This window comes from Lipotes vexillifer, unplaced genomic scaffold, assembly GCF_000442215.2.
Source record: "Lipotes vexillifer unplaced genomic scaffold, Lipotes_vexillifer_v1.1 scaffold325, whole genome shotgun sequence".
In the NCBI taxonomy this organism is placed as follows: domain Eukaryota; kingdom Metazoa; phylum Chordata; class Mammalia; order Artiodactyla; family Lipotidae; genus Lipotes; species Lipotes vexillifer.
In genome coordinates this window covers 1,802,280-1,820,335 of record NW_006799313.1, presented here as the reverse complement: position 1 = coordinate 1,820,335, position 18,056 = coordinate 1,802,280, and the positions used below count along the sequence as shown (strand labels likewise).

Here is an 18,056-nt window from a genome sequence, read left to right as displayed (position 1 = left end):
TAAGCCATTGAGAAATTCACTGAGACAGAAGAATTCTTGCAGGTAAACCATACTTTTTCAGTGCACTTGAAGTGTTTGCTTACACATGGGTCTTGTCGGTTGTGTGTTCAGAAGCAAAAGGAAGTCCTACGTTTTTCATTCTTAGTTTTAGCCTTTTCTTCTGAAACACAATGAGATCCTAATGTAAACCTAATTTGCATTAACGGAAATGCTATGAAATGCCGTGAATAAGGATGAACTTCTGGTTGTGGATGTGTGGAATTTACTATGTGCTTTTTGCCGGGCCCCGCAATTAAACCTTGATCTTATGACAATCTTCACCTTCATTTTACAGATGAGATAACTGCAGAAGAGAGGGATTTACCAACTTGTAAGGTGACATAGCTCAAGAGTGATGAAGCAGGGACCCACACGCAGGTCTGGCTGACTACTATCCTCAGGCCTCTTCTAGTGATCTTAATCACCATGCTACAACACCTAACACACCCTCTAGGCCATAAAGACCTTATCCTTGGCCAAACTTTAGTTAAGCTCCTGAACTTTCTCCTAGGCCCATCTGTGTATTTCCTTGTAAAATTTAGTTTTAGAGAGAACCTTGCTGAGTCAGTTTAACGAGAACTCTGCTCCCTCCATATCTGATCACTCTGTATCTTTTGGGGTGCCTCGTTCTCCACCATCACCCAGGTAATGTCTCGTCACCCTGACCTATGTACAGTAAGAATCCTGTTAGGTCGGTTGAGCCAGAATCCCCTTTTCCCCCTGATATTTTCTTCTGGTAATTTCCATTCCCTGACCCCCAACCTGCTCCCTGGCTATAAATTCCCCCTTGTCCATGCCCTATTCAGAGTTGAGTCCAAATTCCCTCCTACACTGAAAGATTCCTCCCCTTGAATAAAGTCTTCCTTACTCACTTTAACAAGTGTCATCGAATACCTTTCTCTTTAACAAAGGAAAGGAAGACACTGCTGGGGTTTAGATCCTGAAAGAGTGGAGAACTCCATTTTCACTGAAGACGGCTAGCAGCTTTTCTTTTCTTTCTTTCTTTCTTTTGCTGTACGCGGGCCCTGTTGTGGCTCCACTCTTGTGGCCCCTACCGTTGTGGAGCACAGGCTCCGGACACACAGGCTCAGCGGCCATGGCTCACGGGCCTAGCCGCTCCGCGGCATGTGGGATCTTCCCGGACCGAGGCACGAACCCGTGTCCCCTGCGTCGGCAAGTGGACTCCCAACCACTGCGCCACCAGGGAAGCCCCGGCTAGCAGCTTTTGATGGACCAGGAAAATTTCGGTCACCAGCTCTCACCTCGTAAGGATTTTTAAAGAAGTCCTATGGCGAATCCTTTTGTGACTGAAAAGGATTAGCCCCCAGGACACTGATTTTGTAAACCGCGATTACCACCTCCGGATTGGGTTTGCATGAAATAAACTCATTTATTTCTCTGCCATACAACAGGGGGCACCCTTTAACTGATTAAAAACAAATTGCTCTCTAACTTGTTGCTGCGTGGGTGAGTTCAACAGCAGGAGAGAAGAAATGGCAAAAGTAAAAAAGAATTTTTAAATGACGCAGTAAAGTTTTAAAACTCCACGAAGCTCAGCAAAGAATGGAAGGGGTAACAGAAATCCAATTAATTGGGCTTCACGAATTTGTTGCTCTTAGCTGCAGCGTCTTAGTGGTCTCTTGACCTGTCCACATTTATTAGCTCCAAATCCTTCCCAGTTTCATTTGTTGCCCATAATTCTTTTTAGCTGAGGTTTTGTCCTTTTCACTCCCACATTTCCCGAATTCTTAAGTGGGAGCCTGCGGCGCTGCGGAGACTCGGGCATTTGGGTATCAGTTTACACGTAACCTTAGGTAAATACAGTAATCCGTCAGGGACCCACCCATCGCCTCTCCTCGTCCCCTCCTCGCTGGAGAAGTCTTCCCCCGCCTTCTCTCCCGGGCGGTGCGGCCGCGAGCTCCAGAGCCCGTGTCTTAAACTTCGTTGCTGAAATTTGCTTTCTACCCATTGAGAGCCATGCTTCGAGTGATTGTTGAATCTGCCAGCAATATCCCTAAAACGAAATTTGGGAAACCGGATCCTATTGTTTCTGTTATTTTTAAGGGTAAGGACAAGTTTTCTTCTTTTTCTCCAGTCCTGTTTTGGAATGTTAGTTTCTTGGGTCCCGTTCTTTGAAAATCTGCGAATGATCAAATCCTCTGCGGCTTTAGCTGGAGTTTGTTGCCTGTGCAGTTCAGGGGAGAGGATGGATTTCTGTGGAAGGCATTTTCCCCAGGGCTTATGAGACCCACTGAATGACCTGATGTTTTAACTCTAATAATGTGATTTCTATAAGCCCCTGGAGGGAAAGATGTACCAAATTTCGAGTATCAAAAAGGTCTGTGTTGGTACAGATTAAGAGTTTCAGCAGTCTTGTATGCACTTTTTATTTCCTCTGCCTGTGAGAAATGGGTAAAGGAGGAAAAAGCACAATTAAGTTGTTCCAGGTATCATTACTCCGTAAAACAGACCCCTGCTGCTTTTATTGTCACTGGGCTTCTGGGAGGTGGAGTAAAGTTATTATTTTGGTTTGTTTTCATGTTAATTTGTGCCTTTTTGTAATTGTTCTTCATCTCTCCAAAGTTGGGGTGTTTTGTTTTTTTGTTTGTTCGTTGCATGTTTGGTAGCTTTTAAATTGCTTTAAATGAACTCGGTACAATGCAAGTCTGAAGTTTTGGGCATCTAGGTTTGGACTTGCTCAATGACCTTGGGCACATGACCTCATTTCTCTGGATGTCAGTTTTCTTTTGTGCAAAACAGGTGAGGGTGGTTTAGACTAGACCATCTTTACAAGGCTTATTGTTAATTCCAACAGGCTATTTTTCCTGACATTTGATTGCAGTGGAGGGGGACAGGAGCGGTTGGAGTGATGGCACACTCCCAGCCATTGTAGGTGTTTCTAGTTTTGGCTGGAGTGGTGTGGCTAAAGCTGAATTTAGGAGCTTTATCATTTTCTGTTTGTCCAAGGTCATTGGTAAGATTGCCAGCTCACTCCTTGGCAGGAGGAATGAGAGGGAGTGAGAGGGGAGGGCAGAAAAAGTGGGAGCCTTGATGGGTATGTGGTTCCTGACCACACCTCAGTGCATTCTCTCTTCCTCCAGGAACCTGACTGCTTCTTCCTTATGGTTTCTGAGTAATCTGTGCCTTTCTCTTTTCTTTTGTCCATTTTATCTCTGTTTCTTTCCTTAAACCTCCCCCTCTGAGATGAGCAGGAGAATGCCAGAAATGAAACCCAGAGCTGCCAAATGATTGTTTAGTTTAAAAAAAAAAAAGATCTGGGGGACAGAAAGAAGTTGGATGCTTAAAGGACAATGTAGTTTGAGAATCTGGTTAGTGAATATCATGAAGTCATGTTATGTCAGAGTTCATTTGCATGTATTCTTTTAAAAAATATTTTTCTCTTTTTAATTTAATTTTAAATTTATTTTTCATTGCAGTAACATTGGTTTATAACATTTTATAAGTTGCATGTGTACAACATTATATTTCGACTTCTGTATACATTACAACATGCTCAACGCCAAAAATTTAGTTTCCATTCTTCACCACACAGTCGATCCCCTTTACACATTTTGCCTTCCTCCCCATTCTTTCCCATCTGGTTACCACTACTCTGTTCTCTGTATCTGCAGGTTTGCTTTTGTTTCGTTTTGGTTTGTTCATTTGTTTTTTGTTTGTTTGTTCTTTATATTCCACATATGAGAGAAATCATATGGCATTTGTCTTTCTCTATCTGACTTATTTCATTTAGCATAATACCCTCAAGGTCTATCCATGTTGTTGCAATGGCAAGATTTCACCTTTTTTTATTTCGGTGTAGTATTTCCATTGCATATATATACCATATCTTCTTTATCCATTCATCCATTGATGGGCACTTAGGTTATTTCCATATCTTGGCTATTGTAAATAATGCTGCAATGAACATAGGGGTGCACATATCTTTTCAAATTAGTGTTTTTGTGTTCTTTAGATAAATGCCAGAAGTGATAGCTGAATCATGTGGTAGTTGTATTCTTAATTTTTTGAGGAATCTCTATACTGTTTTTCATAGTGGCTGCATTTATTCACATCCCCACCAACAATGTACGAGGGTTCCCTTTTCTTTACATCCTCACCAACACTTGTTATTTCTTGCCTTTTTGATAATAGCCATTCTGACAGGTGTGAGGTGATATCTCACTGTGGTTTTATAATTTTTTTTTTTCTTGAAGCAGCTACATAATAGAGACATAACATGAAAAGTTTGTTTCCTTCACCACTGACATGTAAAGACACGTAAAAATATGTTGGGTTCAATCTGGTGATGTCATGGGGCAAGTCATATAGATTATAATGAAATTAAAATTTAACACTATATTGAAATCTGACTTGTTATTTGTCTGGAGTGTATATGCATTGGTCAAACTTTTAAATGACTAAAAGTATGTCTGCCTTAGCTATGGACATAAACACTCAACTGAAAAGTGAAAAACTTCAGTTAAGGTGGGCAAATATAGGCTATCTAAACCATTCCTTTTGCTACATTGTTTAACTTCAGTCTGTTTTCCAGTCTCCTTTCATAGTATCAGTTGAGCAGTAAAGTCATTCATTCATTCATTCATCTGATAAGCAACCCGATGGAAGAAACAACTCAACTTAGAGTAGGAACATCTGGACTCTGGCTAACATTGACAAAGTAGCCGATGACCCAGATTTAATCACCCACATCTCAAATTTCTCAGCTGTGGAATCATGGGAACTAATTTTGAGATTTCTTCCAGCTTTAAGGTTTTATAATTTTACAGTTCCATGTACTGAATAACTGCTCTCAGCAAGGTATGGAAGGCATTGCCTTAGGCACTAAAGCAGATATAGTAATGAATATGGCATTTTTCTTGCTTTCAATCTATTCCAATGGTTTAAAACACTGGTGATGGCAAACCCTTTCCAGGAGTGCCTTCCAATTTTGAGCACTGGGTAAGATTAAGTAACATTGTTCTTTTTATTTTCTTTTACTGTTTTTTTATTTTTGGCTGAGTTGTGTCTTTGTTGCTGCATGTAGGCTTTTCTCTAGTTGTGGTGAGCGGGGGCTACTCTTCATTGGGTTGCGCGGGCTTCTCACTGCGGTGGCTTCTCTTTGTTGCGGAGCGTGGGCTCTAGGCGCGCTGGCTTCAGTAGTTGTGGCTCGCGGGCTCAGTAGTTGTGGTGCGTGGGCTTAGTTGCTCCACGGCATGTGGGATCTTCCTGGACCAGGGCTCAAACCCGTGTACCCTGCATTGGCAGGCAGATTCTTAACCACTGATCCACCAGGGAATTCGCTAACATTAAGTTCTGACAGAACTGAGGATACTGATACCACCACATATCCATCAGTGGGAACGGAGCAAAGCTGGATGCACGTCACGGGGTGGCCTGGGGGAGTGAGGAGAGTAGGATGTCAAAAGCCCTAACAGAGGGTCAAGGCGGCACCGAAGAGAGCCCCTGAATTTACTGAAATGTGTACAATTTTGCCTCTTGAGTACATAAAACAGCAAGGTCAGGCAGGAAGCAACACTTCTCAAGCTGTAGGATGGTGGGAAGAATGGCCAAGTGATGGGAGTGTTAATGGTGATACCGGTATAGACATTGAGGCCCCCGGTTAGACTGTGGTTGGGAATGTGCTGTACTGACAACCAACTGGTTTAGAGTTGACCTCAGCCTCTCGTGTACAGTCCCCTTCTGAGACTGAACTTCTTAGGACCTAGTATGAACCAGGAGGATTTGGGGGTTACTGGAGTCCCTGTGGTGTGGATGTCATTGATACTTAGCAGTGCAGAAGGAGATTATGGAAACCACAAAAGCCACTTGATTTTTCATGTTCTTTGGGTTCACCAGGTTCCGAGAGCCAGCTCTGAATGTTAAGATCAGAGTGCCTGCCAGCCAGACGTGGCCATTTTCCCTTGAGTTTCACGCAGACAGCCAGGTTGTGAGACTGAATCTAGCTGAGATTAGATTAGACAGACTTCTGAGGCCTCTCTCAACGTGAAGACTTTGTTTTGTTTTGTTTTAATTAATTTATCTTGGGCTGCGTTGGGTCTTCGTTGCTGCGTGCGGGCTTTCTCTAGTTGCGGCGAGCGGGGGCTACTCTTCGTTGTGGTGCATGAGCTTCTCATTGTGGTGGCTTCTCTTGTTGCGGAGCATGGGCTTTAGGTGCGCAGGCTTCAGTAGTTGTGGCATGTGGGCTCAGTAGTTGTGGCTCACGGCCTCTAGAGCGCAGGCTCAGTAGTTGTGGCACGTGGGCTTAGCAGCTCCGCGGCATGTGGGATCTTCCCGGACCAGGGCTCGAACCTGTGTCCCCTGCATTGGCAGGCGGATTCGTAACCACTGCTCCACCAGGGAAGTCCCACAATTGCCTTTTAAAAGTGAATCAGTGTGACTTGTTTTCCTCCTCCACGACAGATCTTAACTGCACGCCCTCAAGGTGTGTTTAGGGGCACTGGTCTTTGTCTGGTTTGGGTTTACTGGTGAGTCTCTGGCTCAGCCAAGAAGGCATGGGGTTTTTATATCCTCCGCCACATCTAACATGTCACTGATGTTGAATATACCTTTTAAAGGTTGACCCTAGAAACAATGCCCTGGCAAGAGATTTGAGACATCTTAGTGCAATAAAGTAATTGATTCTTGGTCCTGAAAGGGACCATCAGAAGTCCGCCATTCTCCCTTCTTTCAGGAAGAATTACGCTTAATATTCTCTCAGGTGCTTTGTGGATGAGGCTTGGCAAAGGGCCACTTCACACATTTCTAACGTGCCTAACACCTGCTACCCAGGGGCAAATCGGTGTCGTGCTACTTTTTGCTTTCTTGATCCTGGCAAGAAAAATGTGAAGCTGCCAGTTTTATGTTGAAAATTCATACATGAAACGTTCAGTGGTCTGTAAGGCATAATGCATCTGCTGTGATATGGCGGCGGTGACCTTACCTACTTTGTAATTTCTATTGAACAGCTGTTCTGTTGAATACGGGTGTGCTTCGAGTGGGTCTGAGCAGAGTTTTCACTCAGAAACAGCTGCTTAGACATCTGATACCTTAAGCCTTATCAGCTAACTTGGCCTTAGGCATTAGGATACAAAGCCTATTGAGCATGACGGTGCCAAAGCCCTGGGCTTTGGAGCCAGGGAGCCCTAGGAATGAGGATCCCAATTCTCACCTCTTACTTCCTAAGTGCTCATGAGCTAATGAATTAAAACCTTCAGCTTCAGAGTTCTTAATAACACCTCTTACCTTGCAGGGGTGTTTGAGGATTAAATGAATACACATGTGAAATTGCACATGGGCATTCCTAAACTTCCTTCCCTATTTGATAACGTTTACTTTTATGGAGCCCTAAAATGTGCCAGACAGTATATCAGAAATCAAGTCTAGAAAAATACGTATAACATGGTTTGGTCTTCTAGGGAAGCAACCGGTTGGAACACAAGAATGAGTTACAAACCAGAATAGACATGCAAAAATTATAGTGCAAAAGCAGATGGAAGTGTGAAAAGTTCCATGGACAAGGTGTCCTTGAGTTGCTCTTAAAGGATGAGTGGAAATTTGACAGAAGTAATGAAAAGAAAGACGTTCTAGGTTTGGAACAGCACCAAAAAAGGCCAGGGAGCCACGGGCCTGTGGGGTGAGGTTGACAGAGTAATCTGGAGTGATTGGGATTGCGCTTTACTCATAAATCACTGGGGGGCCACTAGGCTGCATTGTGGACAGATTAGTTCTAGTCAGGTAGACTAATTAGATGGTTTACTAGTTGAGGCAAATGCTTTCCACCGCAGAGGGAGCTCATTCCAGGGCTAGAATGAGAAGGCAGGATCTAATGTGAAAGATACTAAGGAAGCAGCCCAATCGAATTAAATGAATAAGAAAACCCTGCTGGGCAGGCCAGTTGGGCCATCCTTCCTCACTCTCTTCTGTAAAATAGGACATGAAGGTTAGGGTTAGGGAGTGTTTAGCCTGTGCGTGCCTGCAGGGCTGGGTGGGGTGTCTCTGCCAGAGGCCAGCCTGAGGGCATTAGCTACCTGAGACTGGAGAGGGAGGACCCGGAAGAGAGGCACAGAAATAGAAAGTGATACCAAAGACACATTTTGCTATTCTCCCAAAAGTCAAATGGGGAGCATTTCCTCAACCAAGCTGAGCTGTGGTCTCACGCACATAAGGTCCTTCTCTCCCAACCCAGTTGTCCCACCTGAGGGGTAAAGCGTCATGTCAGCAGTTGTTGAATTGCAAGGAACTCAGGTTTGCTCAAGTTTTTCCCCTAAAGTTAGAGAGAAATTTCCCAGAATACAATCACGGGCCTCACCTGTCGGGCAGGGAAGCCTTTGCTCTGGCTCCCCAGGGGACCGTGTGCCTCAGGTCTCCGCCCTTCCTCTCTGCACATTGGCTGCCTTAGTGGGGACTCTTACCGCTGCTCCCTTGCAGTTAGCAGCTTGCATAGGGCTCTGGGTTACCACGGAGATGACTTGGTCCTGACTCCACATCTGCTACAGCATCTGTGTCTCTTAATTGAGATGCTTGAGACCAAGACTCCAGTTGGTTCAGTTTTGGTCGCACCCCTGGTCCAATCAGCTGTGACAAGGAATACAGAATCCCGGGACAGACAAGGTGGATCCTACACAAGGTAAGCTTCTGAGGGCCGAGAACATGAACCATCCAGTTTATCTCCCTCCAGTTTGGGGGTTAGACCTGCTTCTTCCCATCTTTAAGCTGTAATCTGACCCCACCCCTACCCCTCCTTTAAGGAGCCCCCTTTCTTTGTAATCAACACATTACGTGAAAGGGGATGAACTTTGGACTGAGCAGAGTTTCACTCCTGACTTTATCACTAGGAGCTAAATCTTTGGAGCAACTATGTTTCTGAGCTTTTCTTTCCTTGCCTATAAAATGGGGAGAATTACACGTACCTCACAAGGGTACTCTTAAGGATCAACGGTGATAAAACACTATCACAGTGCCTGGTGTGTAGTAGTTATATGGCAAATGCTCATTTCCTCCCCGTTTTATTCCTGACTCCTTCCCCACTGCTGGGAGTATATACAGAACCCTGGGGGACGTCTGAGGGGTGGCCCAGGCTTACATGAATAAATGGGATGCCCTTCAGCTGTGGCACATGGGCGGTTTGAAGGCAGAGCCCGTGTTTGATTCATCTGTGAGAGCACATGATAGCCTCTCAGCTAGGCATATAACAGGTTTTTTTTTTAATGGTGCTCTAATGTACATAGCATAAAATTTACCTTTTAAATCATTTTTAAATGTATAGTTCTACTTTCTGTCTCTCTGATTACTCTTAAGTACCTGGTACAAGTGGAATCATGCAATATTGGTCCTTTTGTGACAGGCTTATTTCACTTGGCAGAATGTCTTCAAGTTTTATCCATGTTGTGACATGTGTCAGAATTCCCTTCCTTTTTTAAGACTAAATAATATTCCATAGTATGTCTATACCACATTTTGTTGATACATTTGTCCACTGATGGACCTGAGTTGCTTCCACCTTTTAGCTGTTGTGAATCATGCTGTGAACGTGGGTGTACAAATATCATTTGAGTCCCAGCTTTCAGTTCTTTGAGGTTTACACCTGACGTAGAATTGCTGGATCATTTGGTAAGTCTGTGTTTAATTTTTTGAGATACCACCATACTGTTTTCCATAGTGACTGCACTATTTTACATTCCCACCAACAGTGCAAAAGGGTTCCAATTTCTCCACATCTTCAGCACCACTTGTTTTTTTGTGGTTTTTGTTTGTTTGTTTGGGGATAATAGTCATCCTAAGGGGTATAAACGGTAGATTCTTAGCAACTCTCTGTTGACTTGGATTTTCGGCTCACATTTGCCTCATTAACTTAAAGTGAGAATCCCTGCAGTGATTCTGCAGCCTCAGTGGCCAGCAATGAAGCAGCCCTCCTGTGACCGGAAGCCTGCCTGTCAGGGGCCCAGCAGCAGGCTTGAGAGCCTGGTGGCCTCTTGACCAGTGGCGCCCTGGCCTTGTGAGGTCTGTGCAGCCAAGGTTGTGCTGAGCGTCATAGCAGGGCATAAGGCAAGTGGGAAATAGCCTTGGTTCCCTGCAGTACCAGGTCTTCCGGTTGGCCTGGACTCCCCAGGCCAAGGCTGGAACCAGAGGTCACCCTGCTTCTCCCAGCAGCACATCCTGGGAGATCAGAGTAGCCCTAGATCAGGTGCCCTGTAGTTCTGTCCCCTAACATCCTATGCTCCTTTGTGGCATCTGTTGGAACAGTTATGTATTTGTATTTATGTATTTGTATTTGTATTTGTATTTTGTAGTTACGTATTTGCTGGCTTATTTGATTTCTGTGTGCCTCTTCAATCAGACTGGAAGCTTCATGAGGGCAGGGACCGTGTCTCTTTCTCTAGCACCTAGCTCAGTGCCTGGCAAATAGTAGATGACCAATAAATAATGTTGAATGAATGATTCTGGCTCCTCCCTTCAGTCATTCAGTTTAGGATCTCAGAGGCCAGGGGGACCACGTAGGACAAAATGAGACCAGATCCCTGTGACCACAAACTACAAAACTGACCTTGAATATTTAGGACTTCAGGGTTTCCACATGCTGTTTGGGATCCATTGAGCTGCATCTCAAAGGGAGCTGGAAGGCAGGGGAGCCCTAGCCTACCTCTGACCTTGACATTAGGGCTTTGGTCTAATTAATGACAAGAAACCTCTCTGAATCTCAGTTTTCCTAGCTGTGAAGTGGGTATAAGGCCTACCCATGAAGATTGTAAAAGTCAAATGAGATGATGTCTTTAAGGTACCTGGACTAAAAATAGATATTTATTCCCACCTCACCTCTTGAAGTCTGGCTTTACGCATGAGGAAACTGAGACAGAGACGGGTCAGGATTCATCTCTGGACTCTTGATTCCAGAGCCTCTGTGTGTCTTCCTGGAGGTCATCACGGTTACAGAGAGAAAAAAAAGATATGTGCCTAAAACAACCAAGTCAAATTATGATCCCTTCCTCCCCGATCTGAACAGATTGAATTGTTCCGTGTGCTAGGGGCATCTGGACCCAGTCTGAAAGAGGAAGACTGTGTACCAAGAACAAAAGAACTTTAAAAAAAGAAGGAAAAACAAAACCCAGCCCTCCTGGGGTGAGTTTCCCCAGGGTATGAAAGCCTTTAGGACGCGCTGTGACTCAGAAGCTCAGAGCTGACATAGCTTAGCAGTGAATCAGTTCCTGGAGAGTCAAGTGGGAGCCATTTTATTAGTGGAGACTACAACTCTTTACTTATTACGTGTAAAGTATTAACATCCTAATATTTGAACGGCAGGGTGAGTTTCCACTTCCCCTTACCTTAGTTTTCTTGTTTATTACTTTCATCATCTTTTCATCCCAATAGCATAACTTATCAATTAAAAAAAATCTCTTCCCTTATCCCTCTTTCATTATTTAAAAAAAGACAGGAAAAAAAAAAACCAAACCATTCTTTTTGCTTATCACTCCTCATTGTTGGAATTCACTGCCTGGGCAGTCCCTGTCTCTTTCCATCCTCTTTTTTGCTGCTGTTTCTTCCTACTGCTCCTCTCAGGCATAAACTCATTTAACAAATCTTGGTCGAGAGTGTACTTTGCCAGGCCTTGGGCTCAGCACTGCAAGCTGGATGGGAAACAAGCCAGACTTGGCCGCTGCCTGCATGCAGCTTGTAGTCTAGCTGTAGATCCAGTGAGACTTCAGTGAATGCAGAGTTCAATGAGTTTAAACTCCTGGAAAGGAGGCATAAATTTTGCAGATTATATTGATGACGAGCACTTTCTAGCTATGAAGCATTGCACCAAAGCTTCACATATATGCATTTATCTATTTTTCACCAAAAAAATGAAGTCCCTCATTTTACAGCTGAAGAGACCACGTGTTGGGGAGAGTGAGTTGCTTTGTTCAAGACCCCACACTAGGTTCCAGGTGGAGCTGGGATACACAGGCCCACCCTGAGGCTGTAACACCCACCCCTGTGTGGTGAGGCTGCATTTGACCCACCCTGGGGTAATTAGTGCACCTGGGCTCAGGGCTTAGCTCCCTAAGCCTGACAATCCAGGCTCTGTTTCCCTGGCCAGATTCAGCCCTGAAGGCATCTGATCAGACCAGTGCCAGGGCCTGGGGCTGTGGTGCCTTGGAGCCAGATACCTCTGGCTTCAGGGGTCTTGTCTGGGGCTCCAAATGCCCTCCAGTTTGTCCCAGTATGCTGGACACATTATGGTGGCCTTCCACGTGTGACAGACATGGCCTGAGGAAGGAGCTTCTGCCCAGGGCACTTACAGTGCAGAAAGCCCTTTCCTGGGCTTGATCATGTTTGTTCCTCACAACAACTCTAGCAGGTGTCCAGGACATGTATTGTTTATACCCATTTCACAGATGAGCACCTTGAGTCTCAGAGAGGACAAGAGTGGCCAAAGCTGGGTGACCAGGAAGAGGCAAGGACTCGAACCCCAGACCAAGACTCTTTGTCTCATGCACTTTCCCACTGCGTCGTGCGTGTCTGGCTTTCCCAGTGCTTGGCATCTCTCTTGCATTAAGTCTACCCTCCGTCCTCGCCCACTAACAAGCCGCCATCCACAGACACTACTGATCTCCAGTTTTCCCTCACACCTGCAGCAACTGACCAGCCCAGCTCTGCTCAAGAGCCCCAAGGCCAAAGCTCTTCTCAGCATAGGAAGGAGGGCTGAGTGTAGTGGATCAAAACTGCTGGCAATGGCAAAAATCCCATTAAAAGAGATGATTAATTATGGGATACCAGGATCTGAGGCTGAGTCGTAATTCAGCTAAGATTGTTGCCTAGGAGGGTTAGGATGGAGTTATCAAGCTTTTGACTCAGTGCTTTGTGCTTATTTTCAAAGTTCTTTTCTGTGACTCTTTTCTCTTGATACAATCTCTTGGAGTCAGGGAGGGCAGAGGAGCTGGGTCCTCTTCATGTAGTCTAATGGAGGCCGTTTATGATTCTGATGTGAATCCTACACAGAGGCATGTCCCTTGTGTCCTGGCACTTTCACGCTCTCTCCTTTGATCCTCAATGCAATCCTACCAGGTGACCTTTTTCATCCCCTTTTCCAGAACACTGAGGTCTTGAGGGGCTCTCTTGAAACAATAGGAAGTCATCTCCTCAAGCAGGGCCCAAAGTGAATCTGCAGAGCACCAGTCTTAATTCAGTCTCTAGCAGATTATGTCTCAGAAACGTGTTAGCCAGAGACACCAGAGGTTAAGTCTTAGGAGCCAGAACACCTGCATCGAGATTCTGGCTTTGTTTCTTACTAGCAGGTGAGCCTGGACAAACTACTTAATGTTATTGTGCTATTGGGCTTAAATAAGGATAATAATAGCAACAGGTAACATACAAAGCCCTTTGAAGAGTGCCTGGCATGAGCCCCAAATTGGGTACCTATTACTCCTGGGCATTAGGTTGCCATGTTTATTAACGACGAAATCTGGGTATGGAGAGTTGGAGTCAGTGCCCAAGGTCACCCAGCTGGTAAGTGGTGAAAATGTGGCAGGTTGCCTGGCACCCTCAGCTTGAGGTGCTGGTGAAGAGCACAGGTTTGGAAATGAGGCAGGCATGTGGCTGAAGCTCAGCTCTGCCAACTGGTAGCTTTGTGATCTTGGGCAAGTCAGTTAACACCCCTGAACCTCAGTTTCCTCATCTGCAAAATGGGGATATTAGTACCTCCCTGTTGGGCTGCACCCTGCAGGCCTACAAGGACTCTGCTTGCCCAGCTTCAAGACCAAAGAAAGAGCCGGGAGTCAGCAACAGAGACATCAGTGGTTTAATGGAGGGGGGAGCTTACATGTCTGAAGCAAGGTCCTAGAGCAACACCCCACCATGTGTGGTGGACGGTGGGCAGGACATGGTGGCAGTCTTCACTGGGGTGGGGGACAGGGGGTGGCGATTACGAATTATAGGGGAAATGACGGTCAGGTGGGCTCATTAGTCACCAGGCAAACCAGCAGAGGGGCACGCCCCTCACGGCCCCTTTGATAAGAACAATCACTACCTGCAGCCTGGGGCAAGTACATAGGAAGGTCAGTCAGGTGAGTAAGATATAGGAGAAGCAGGCACTGGTCGGGCAGGGGATGTACAGAGAACAAGAGAACAGCCTTCTTGAGTGGCCTGACCGTACACTTCACCCCTACATACCCTGTATAACCCTTACAATCTTGGTCTGCCTCTCTTCCGAGATATCCCTGGGGTCAGGTATGTAGAGGGGCACTGCAACCAGATACCACAGGTACAATACAGACAGGCCACCCCTGGTTTTCACAAACCCAGAGCCACCCCCAAGTGTGTGGTCAGGCCACTCAAGATGGCTGTTCTCTTGCTCTCTGTACATCCCCTGCCCAACCAATGCCTGCTTCTCCTGTATCTTACTCACCTGACTCACTTTCCTGGGTACTTGCCCCAGGCCCCAGCTGGTGACTGTTCTCATCAAAGGGGCATGAGGGACTTGCCCCTCTGCTGGTTTCCCTGGTAACTAATGAGCCCACCTGATGTCAATTCCCTATAACTGGTAATCTCTCCTCCACCACACGGGGCCTCCTCTCCGGGAGCGAAGACTGCCGCGGCGTCCTGCCCATCGTTCGCTGAACATGGTGGGGTGTCGCTCCAGGACCTTGCTTCAGACATGTAAGCTCCCCCCTCCATTAAATCATTGATGTCTCTGTTGCTGACTCTGGGCCCTTTCTTTGGTCTTGAAGCTGGGCAAGCACAGGCCTTGTAGGCCTGGGGGGTGCAGCCCAACACTCCCGCATAAGGATTTGACGTGAATGTGTTTAAAGTGTTTGGCACAGAATAGTTGCTTGTATTCAGTTCTCCACCGAGAGAGCTGATCCAGGTGCCTGCCCGACCTGGGCTCCCTTCATCTGCAGCCCAGGCAGTTGGCAGGGCTGGAAAGTGACCACACCCCAGGGTCAGCTTTTAGGAAGTAGATGCTGTATGGGTTGTTCAGATTGACTGGGCTTCACCGCAGCTCCCCTGAGGATTAGGTTTTGATTCAAGAGTGTGTGTGCCTGAAGGGGCGGCTCCAGAGGCCACTGGGGCACTGGGAACAGAAAGCTTAGCGGTAACCCAGCCTGCCTTTTTGTCTGGGCGTTGCTTTAATCAGCAATGTCAGTGACTGTTTCAGAAATTTACAAAACAGCCTCGCTTTGTGTCACAGTTGCCATTTGGCCAAAATGCCTTTCTCTCAGAACCGGTTTGGCAACATCTCCTGGAGCATTAGTGCAGCCGGTTGGGAAGCAAATAGAGATACTCCTTCAGCCAGATTGACCTGGATGGGCCACCTGTCTTCATGAGTCCCTCTAACACCTGAGGGCGGAGTAGTGTCCTGCTAGCCCTTCCTGGAGCCTTCCCTGCTTCCTGGTTCTTGTGGATGTTCTTCTAGATGCTGGTAGCTGCCAGGCTCACTGCCAGGGAGGAGCAGGCACTACCCACATGCCAGCTGCCTCTGGCGAGCCTCAGAGGCCTGGAATGGAGCCACGTGGCAGAATTGCTCCACCAGGGCTGTGCCCAGGCCCCTGGGCACTTCCTTTCGGCACTGGGACCCTGCCCTCCAGAGAGGGCTCCATAGCCTGGGAAACCTCCTGGAGTCCACACTGGATGCTGCTCAGGTGCCATAAGAAGTAATATTGATATACTAGCTCCTGCTGGTTTAGTGCTTACGATATGCTGGGCCCTATGCTGAGCACTTTGTATTCATTTTCTTAATCATTGAAGCAACTTTAGTCATAATACTTATGAGCTTATCAAGTCCATTTCATTCAAATCATGGAGAAATGACTCTGGGGGTGGATAACAATGTTAATAATGCAGTCCCAGCCTTTAAGAAGTCACTCTCTGGTCTAAATCCTCCAGTTTTGGAAATTGCTCTGTGTCTGTATCTTCTAGAGTTTGAATCCTTGCTCTACCACTCACTTGCTGTGTGACTTCTGATAAGTTGCTTACCCTCTCTGTGTCTTGGTTTCTTCCTCTGAAACTGGAGATGATCATAATAGAACTTACCTCTTAGGGTTGGTGTGAAGATTAAGTGAGACAGTCATGGGAAGCGCTGGGAACAGTGACTAGGTCAGAGCACTTAATAACTGTTAGCCATGTGTGGAAGGGCTTCAGGGGGCTCTGTGAAATTTTAAGCCATATAGTGGATGCCTTTGTGTATGTCTGTGAATGTTTCTCAAAACAGAGGGGGCATAATCCAGGACCCAGAGAAGATGCAGAAGTATTTCTGAACGGGAGGTCAAGTTTAGATGCATGGCTGATCTACCTTGCGTACCAAAGAGCTGAGTTACTTAAGAAAGCTTTGTAAGTAGCACCCCCATTTCTCCTGGGGCCATCTCAGTAAGACGCAGCAATCTAACCAGTCAGGACTTGGGGGCACTTCATATTGGACCTGGAGGAAAACTTAGAGATCATCTAGTCTAAATTCACCAGTTCACACAAGAGGGACTCTGAGCTTGGTGGTTGAGCCTTATGTCTCCCTGAGGTAACAGCTCAGGGAAATGGAGAGTTCCCTGATTTGAAAGTCCAGTGAGAAGAGCTGGACCAATACCTGTCTTCCTGCAGGATTGTTAGGATCAGTGAGATGGTGTGTATGTATTTGGAAGTATGTAAAATGTGTTACCATCGTAGATGTTATTACTTCCATGGGCACCTCGTGTTACCAGTTGGTTCCGTTTCTCTGGAACCAATAGTATATATGTACATATAAATGGAGAGAGACAGAGACAGGGAGAGAGAGACAGAGAGGGGGAGAGGGCTCATGCAATTGTAGGGGCTGGCAAGACTGAAATTTCTGGGGCAGGTATATGGTCAGGCCACTCAAGATGGCTGTTCTCTTGCTGTCTCTACATCCCCTGCCCGACCAGTGCCTGCTTTACCTGTATCTTACTCACCTGCCTCACCTTCCTACTTACTTGCCCCAGGCCCCAGCTGGTGATTGCTCTTATCAAAGGGGCCGTGAAGGACATGCCCCTCTGCTGGTTTCCCTGGTAACTAATGAGCGCATCTGACATCAATTCCCCTATAAGTGGTAACCTCCCCTTCCCCCCTGGGACTGAAGACTGCTGCCACGTCCTGCCTGCTGTCTGCAGCACATGGTGGGGTGTCGCTCCAGGACCTTGCTTCAGAGGTGTAAGCTCCCCCCTCCATTAAACCAATGATGTCTCTGTTGCTTACTCTGGGCTCTTTCTTTGGTTTTGAAGCTGGGCAAGCAGAGTCCTTGTAGGCCTGCAGGGTGCAGCCCAACAGCAGACAAGTAGGCTGGAAATTCAGGTAAGAGTTGATGTAGTCTTGAGACTGAAATCTAAAGGGCAGGCAGGCAGGCTGGAAACTTGGGCAGGATCTTCTGATACAGTCTTGAGGCAGAATTCTTTCTTCTCTAGGAAACCTCAGTTATTCCTTTTAAGGCCTTCAGCTGTTTGGATGAGGCCTACCCACCTTATAGAGAGTAATCTGCTTTATTTAAAGACAGTTGATTGCAAATGTTAGTCACATCTATAAAATACCTTCGCAGCAACCTCTAGACTAGTGTTGGACCAAACAACTGGCACCATAGACTAGCCAAGTTGACATAGGATTAACAATCACCCTGGTCCTCTCAGCACAGATGTACCAATCCGGACTTAGGAGTCATGGTGTCTCTCTCACTATTTCAATAAGAGTTCACACTGTAGGTGAACAGCAAAGGAAATGGTTCTGTGCAGGAGGGCATAGTGGCTTGGCAAGGAGTGCTTGTTCAGTTCTTGGGAAATGTTATTGGGAGGTTGGCATGCGAGTTAATTACTGCGATGGTGACCTTCACAGAACTGAGAGGGAAGCCAGTGTAGCTAATCAAAAAACAGGAAATGTCTCAAAGAATGCCTTGAATCATGGTCCAGAGTGTATTCTGCATTTGAATCAATTGTTATGTTCTGGGTTGAAACTATGTAATTCCTTACCGTAGACAGAAACAGTTCTCTTCATAACTTCAGAGGTGGGAACAGGGGGAGGTGGGGGAGGTGGAGCAGGGGAAAGAG

At 46.2% G+C, this 18,056-nt stretch overlaps 1 protein-coding gene across 1 annotated transcript in view; it reads left to right on the top strand.

Moving 5' to 3' along the window:
* Positions 1–2,016: 2,016 nt before the first annotated feature.
* Positions 2,017–18,056, top strand: part of MYOF (myoferlin) — a 160,916-nt gene continuing 144,876 nt past the window's right edge. The window contains 1 exon segment of the mRNA XM_007471569.1: positions 2,017–2,104. Within this exon segment, the coding sequence (XP_007471631.1) occupies positions 2,017–2,104 (88 nt within the window).